Raw genomic sequence first — 7,216 nt, forward strand, 5'->3', positions numbered from 1 at the left:
AACAATGAAAACTGCATGAGAAGTCTCAGTCTCTCCTTACACGCAGTGCGGCTGGCATTGCTCTCGTCGCCACCCGTGATGCTTTCTCCTCTTCCTCCTGGGGCTGTGCTCACCTTCCCCCTCATGAGGCTGATGCAACTTCCACAGTGTCTACCACAGCTTGTCCTGAAGCCCCGATTCATCTGTCAGAGGGTGTATTTCTCAGAGGCTCTTCCGGAGATTAGACAGGTTTATCTGTTGCCATCTCAAGTCTTACTTCCATCGGGTCTCAGGTTATTATCAAATCAATGAATTCCAGGCCAACAGAATTTTCCATTTCTCTGCCATTTAAATTTAACTTCAGCTGTCTTTTATTATCTTCTGTGATCCATTAACAATAATCAAGGAAGACTAGTTATGGCATTTAAATATCTTTTCAAATTTAGCCTAAGGCTCTTCCCCTTTTTGAATTCTTCCCTTCAGTAGTTTGTATAGACATCCCGCGAGTGTACAGACTTAATTCTTTCTACAGAGAGATTAACATATTGCTAATCCTCCAGAAACAGGTCTTCAGCATTTTGCAACCATAAGAAATAGTGGTAGGATATTTGAAATGGAGCTTTTGTTCAACAATCCAGCAATAATTCTGGAAATAAACGGTCCTGAGCCTTGGTTGCCTACTCGCGGACAGACCAAAGGCAGGCGGCCGCTCTCTGCCTTGGCTGGAGGACTGTTTCCCTGAAGCACCGCCCCTCCGTCCTGTTCCCAGCTTGCCTCGCCTGCAGTTCGGATGTGCAGAGGGACGGGCTGTGTTGCAGCAGGGCAGCTGGGGCACAGCCAGGAGAGCCTGAGCTGGGGCTGGGCGCTGGGCCTGGAAACATTTCTTTCGTTTCCAAGATGAGAGAGCAGTGATTTATAGCTAATTCATGCATTCAATCTTCCTTAAACATTTGACTAGAAGCATCCCATTTTCTTGGCTGGTCACACTGAAACCAAAACTAACTCTAGAGCTTTGGTGAAGTCACCTTAATCATATATACTCAGGACCAGACCTGCCCTCACAGCACAGCACAGTCTCCAGACATCCCTCTTCTGTCCCAGTTGTACAACACTGGTTTTGACTTTCACAGCTCTGTGACGCTGCATCGTTACGTGGTTTTGTTATAAAGATGGACTCTGCCACATTAGCGTTAAGACTGAGTTTAAGTTCTTACCTCTTGATTTGGCAGGCTGAAGAGGAGCTCTCGATCAAAGCGTCCGGGTCTTCGCAAAGCAGGATCTACGGCATCCGGCCTGTTGGTGGCTCCGATCACCGCAACCTCTCCTCTGCTGACCAAGCCATCCATGAGTGCCAGAAGTGTTGAAACAACAGAGCTAACAGGAAAAGAGCATTTTCATTCACTGGTTTAGTAAATTTTCACAGAATCACAGCATCATCTCGGTTGACAAAGACCTTGAAGGTCACTAAGTCCAACCATTAACCTCACACCGACAGTTCCCAACTCCACCATACCCCTCAGCGCTGGGTCAGCCCAAAATTTTGTTACGTTCTACATGACCTTCTCCAATGATCACTCAGAAAGGACAAGCTTTTAATTGATTTTTTAACAGATTAGTGGCTCATTTGAAGACAGAAAAAAAACAGACTAGGTAACACAAGCCTTGTGCTAATCTCAAGCTTAGCGAATTGTTTTCAATTCTTGTTTAAAAATCATTGGAAATTTAGTAGCATGGAATTACTAGTTTTCAGGATAAATGAATGTGTCACAAAGTTAAATAGGTTGTGGTCTTTTCACAAAGATCAAGCAGCTTCTACGTAGGTACAAAAGATGTACTACCTATAAATTTGGTCTTGCTTACTGGACCGCACAGGAGCGAGACCATCTATCTCATCAAAGAAAATAATCGAAGGTCGCATCTGGTGGGCCTGGAATGAAAACACAGGAATATTGACAGAACTAAACCAGCACTATTTGAAAGGGAAAATGCATGAAAAACGTTATGGTTGGAAAGTCACTGCAACTAGATTTTTCAGACCAGCATCAGGGATCTCTAGTAGTTGGGTGAATGAAGAGGCACGAGTAACAGAAGACAGCAGCCTCTGACAACCCCCGAGACCGGGTGGCAGGACACAAATCACACCAGGCGTTTTTACAGCTCTTTGGCAGCCCCTGAGAACAGAGCCGGGACTTAATTCAACTACAGGTTCTGGAAGCAAGCTGCCATTATGAATTTAAATGACCGTGCTTTTAGCCTGCATCTCCTTCCCTCTGATCTAAAGCCACCATATCTCTTGCCTCTTGGAATCCTTTCTGTGGCTGTTTTTTTGTGTTGGTTTTTTTTTTGTGTGTGTGTTTTTTTTTTCTTTTTTTTTTTTTGTGGTGGAGGGTGGGGGTTTGCTTTGCGAGGTTTTCTTGTTTATTAATCTTTCCCAGTACATCTCAAGATTTCAAGCCCCTAAAAAACCCACTGAAAAAGGAAACACTGGCAATCCCATTTCAGTGGAAGGAGCTGACAAAACACGAAAAGAAGTGAACTGTCCTTAAAAATACTGACCACAGAAAATTACAGTGCCAACTCGGACAGAACACATGGCACATTTCAACCTTACCTGATCAGATAATAAACGAAGCTCTCGTTCGGATTCCCCCACCCATTTGCTCAGGCAGTCAGCACCTTTTCTCATAAAAAAGGCTACTCTCCTGTCACCCTGGCTACATTCTTTAGCCAGTGCACGAGCCACCAGTGTCTTTCCAGTCCCTGGTGGACCACAGAATAGGCAGCCTCTGCAACAACAACAACAAAAAAAAATTAAGTAAGAAAAAAACCCGTTACAACCCCCACCTTAAAACACACAACTCCTCTCTCCTAAACAAAAGACTTCATCTCTACAACAGCAGGAACAGCTCAAGTGTGAGAAAAGACAAAACGGGTGGAAGTTCTGTGTTCTACACAATTCAACAAGGCAGCAAACAACATGAACAAAGAGGATAACACAGATGTACAAAACCTTGAGAAAAGATCACAGTGTCCCAGAAGGACACTTCCAAAACTGCTGACAAACCAACAGGGTGGTTACAGCACGGGGGAGCCAAACAAGAACAACTCCAGTGAAGGATGAGACTGGGCTCTAACATGAATCACCAGTTCATGTTTCAGTGACGCACTGCGTATTCATGCTTGTTTTCACAAGAAGCAAGGTTTGACAGTGAAGCATTTCATTCTCCTTCAAAAAGCTTTGAGTTACCGGATTTGGTCTCCCAGACCATCCTTTGCTGATGATAAACGAGGAGGAAGTCTAAAGCTGGGAGGGTATTCTGCATTTCCAGATAAACTTACTCTTCATCTAAAAAAACCAATACACTGCTCTTTCAAAGAGAATGCCAATGAATAAAGAAGTAAAACACTGAAAGATTTTATTTTCATGATTCGTAATATTTTAAGTTACTGCAAGCAAAGAATTTAAAGTCATATTTCAATATCCATAATCGAGTTTTGATGACCAAGAATATATAAAGCTAACAATTAAATCTCTAATAATTTCATCTTATAACGCAGAACTAATTCAGCTGTGTAAGAAGTGGACACATTCTTATTTTAGCCCAAGCACAAACACCCACTGCAAGGTTCTAGTTGCAAGTCCTATCGGTTGTAAAATGTCTACTTGAGCACTTGGAGAAAAAGAGTCAGTGGGAGAGACAAGTGGACTTCCAAGCAACAAACGACAGGTGACTGCCAGTAGGTAATTCCTTCCTGCTTACAAACTAATCAAGTTGCTTGTATGTAGAACTCAAATTAAAAACAACACAACCCCACCTTTTATAGGCAAGACACCTTTAAAGTGTATTCTCACCACACACTCAATCTTTGAACCCACCTATATTCTGGTTTCTACCCATTTTTAAGAAATTACTTTTTGCTACTGCTAAAAACCCCCATCAACGCTGCTGAAAAGTTTGAAGCATGAAAATGGATCGATACCTCAGTCAAATATTCTCCAGAACACAAGTGAATTATAGTTTTAAACAACATCTGTTACCTTGGTGGTTGGACTTTCAATCTCTCAAAGACTTCTGGGTACAGCAACGGAAAAATGACCATCCCTTTTAAAGATGCGATGTGGTCAGAAAGACCACCCACACCATCACATCGGACCTAAAGAGAAAGTCAACACAACACATTTTTGCGTGTTAAAGAAAGCTGCGTCCTCAGTGAGGTTCCATCAGGAACCACACGTCAGCACAAGGGGAACGTTCTGGGCAATTCTCAAATTGCTCGAGAGAAAACCGTAAACCGAGGTAGTTGTAGGCAGCACGTTACTGAAAGCTTTGATAAACCCTGGAAACACCTCGCTGAGACAATGAACTAAAAATACTCACCGAACAATCTGTCTGCACTGGAGCACCATCAGACAGACTTGCTCCAATGTTCATTTGATTCTTGCGAATTCCCTTTAACTCGTCTTTCCCAAAGTTGAGTGGAAGACACCTGGTTTGAATGAAGGAGAAAGAGAAAGGCGCTTTCTAACTTAGGGTGCAGCTAGAAGGTTTTTGCTTTTATAACGATGGCAAGTGAATGCAGAAAACCATAAACGAATGACCATAAACTTCCTAAATCCTTAAAGATTCCTTCAAATGGGTTTACATTTAATATCCGTGAGTCAATAAAGGAAAATGGTCACTCCAGACATTAAGCCGTTAATTATTTTAACAACTCTTTGCACTTACGAATACCCATGCCAGTACGAATGCAAGAAACAGTTATTCTGCACGGGGAGACCATCAACTGACCTTGACCTGTGTGATGGAAGAACCCCCCAAAACACACTGACATCTTGCAAAGATTTTACATTCAAAAAGTCACAGCCCGAGGGGATACTTATTTCAGTGTGGCTGAAATCTATTTATAAATTATAATTTACTGACATTACATTCTAAAGGCTGCCCCCCACTGCTGGTACTTGCTGAGGACTTTGGGATACACGTGCCAGAAGACACACATGTCTGAAAGACATCAGGCTGAAACTCATCTGTTAGATTGTCCTTAAAATAGTTCTTCTAGAGCATTTGTTATGAAACAAAACCTCGGTCATTTCCTCTATTTATAACATTTTCTGTTACGGTGCTTTTCTTTCTGAAGAAACCCCTGTAAAGGACAGTAATTAAAACATTACATGTTCCTCCCCCCATGCCCGCCTAGAAACCAAACTGCTTATTAAAAATCAATTCTAAAAATCCCATTTTAGAGAGTCCGGTTACAGTTGTCAGTACCAACAGATACGATTAGATATTGCCACTGTTTAGAAAGTGACCAGGTGAAGAGGATAACACTTCACAGGTAGGCAGCTGCAAACCCCTGCCAGACTCTCCAATTTCATTAACTTTCTTAAATCTCTGTTACGGCTGCGCTTCCCACACCTCTCAAGCTGCCCTCCATCATCAGATGAGGATGCGGAATCGCTCTTGTGGGCTGCCCGGCTCCGTCTGCAGACACTGAAACAAGCAAGTAACAAAACTGAGGTACGCCCTAAGTCACATCGAAATCTAAGTGAATTCGATCTCAGAATTTACTTTGAGATCTATGAAGTTTCCAGATCATTGCACTCTTATGAGTCTGATTTCAAGTTACATTACGTGATTTTCCTTGTGACAGCAAAATTTAGTTTTTCTTAGGAAGGTAAAATGTTTAACCAGTTTGCAAAATTTCATCAACAGATCACTCGTTGTGTGCAATCTCTTTCTCTCTCACACACACACACAGACAGAGCTTCACCTGGCATTACGTATCCACCCCAGGAAACAGAAACCTTTTCAACTTATTTAAAAATTTGGCTTCAAAAACCCTTCCTTCCATAACTGTCTGCTTTCAGGGATGCAAAACAAAGTGCTTCCTATCTAGCAAGAGACCCCATTCTCCATGCTCTAACTGGCTCAAAATCTCTTTGTCTTTACTATTGCAATTTATAATCTCATTTAGCATTTTTCTTGTTTAAGGATAGTTTCATACAGAAACATTAACTGATTCCAGAGAGAAACCAGAATCAGTACTTGGGAGATGAAAACAAAAATTAAAACTTCCATACAGGTTCTCCCTCTAACTCAATTATCTTCAATTTTAAGAAAATAATTTGTATCCCTCAAGGTTCAATAGTCTACGATTTTCAGACAGATATTCTGGCTTCAATTCCAGAATAAAAGAATCTCAGTTCCACAATCTCAGCCACAACCTCCACAACCACCTTATCAGTGATAAGGCAGCATCAGTGAAAAGGCAGGAAAACTGCCTTTTAAAAAATCTAACGGCTAATAAAAAGCAGAGCCTCCCCGCCAACATTCGTTGTCTTTATACCCTCAGACCACAGCAATAACCCCACTATTCACCTGTAATTACCACCAGTACAGAAACCCTCGAAAGCTTTATTCAGTGACGTGACTGAGGGCACTATTGATAAAGAAGAACTATCACTATTCGACAGAAGAACTAGACACCAACCTGTTAGTTCTTCCGGAAGCCCCTCGTGACTGACTGTTTCTAAAGGAACGTCTGTCAGGTGAAGACTGGCCCGAAAAAGACATCCTACGTTGTTTTGGTTCTGTTGAAAGCAAAGAATTTACAACACTGCTACAAACAAGTTTAAGAGAAAGCAGGATAGTGGAGGAGGCAGAAAACGGGATGTGTTTCACCCATCTCTAATTTCAAAGAAGTTTCAAGGGATTTGGGGAAGGGGATTTGTTTTTTTTTTTTTAAATCAGTGCACAGTAGAAGTGAAAAAACACCCCCCTGCTTTTTAAGGAGAACTGAAAAACACAAGAGTAAGATTATCAAGCATGTTTAATTACTGTTCTTTGAAGGATACGTAGGTCATTTTTTGACCAAAAATCAACAGTAAGTGTGCCAAAGGGCAAAGAAAGATAACGTGTACATGATCCATGCATTTCATAACATTTACCTGCAGAGTGAAGGTAAGAAGTTGAGCGTGTGTGTATATTTTCATTCCAAAAATATACACATAATGAGTATGTCATTTTAATATGGTACGCACAAAGCAGTCAGAAAACAGGTTGCTTGTTCTTCTCTTAACCGTAATTTCAGGTTAAGTCAGAGGGCAAGTTAAAGTCACAACACGAAGTGATCATTCTGGTTCACAAGACAACACATAAATCCACCAGCCCACACACCAGAGACGCTCGACTATGAAGGTGTCTCTGCACCGGGCAATCTTATGCTCTCGCCAAAG

At 41.7% G+C, this 7,216-nt stretch overlaps 1 protein-coding gene across 1 annotated transcript; it reads right to left on the reverse strand.

Annotated features, from left to right (window-relative positions):
- Window positions 1–911: 911 nt before the first annotated feature.
- On the reverse strand, window positions 912–5,168 carry LOC141937032 (ATPase family AAA domain-containing protein 2-like). Its single transcript, XM_074854442.1, has 8 exons — window positions 5,153–5,168; window positions 4,910–4,982; window positions 4,359–4,467; window positions 4,019–4,134; window positions 2,591–2,765; window positions 1,818–1,906; window positions 1,194–1,353; window positions 912–965 (listed from the first exon to the last, which is right to left on the reverse strand). The coding sequence occupies exons 1-8, from the start codon at window positions 5,166–5,168 to the stop codon at window positions 912–914; spliced, it is 792 nt and encodes a 263-aa protein (XP_074710543.1).
- Between the last annotated feature and the right edge of the window lie 2,048 nt (window positions 5,169–7,216).

Source organism: Strix uralensis, chromosome 36 (genome assembly GCF_047716275.1).
Source record: "Strix uralensis isolate ZFMK-TIS-50842 chromosome 36, bStrUra1, whole genome shotgun sequence".
NCBI lineage: Eukaryota > Metazoa > Chordata > Aves > Strigiformes > Strigidae > Strix > Strix uralensis.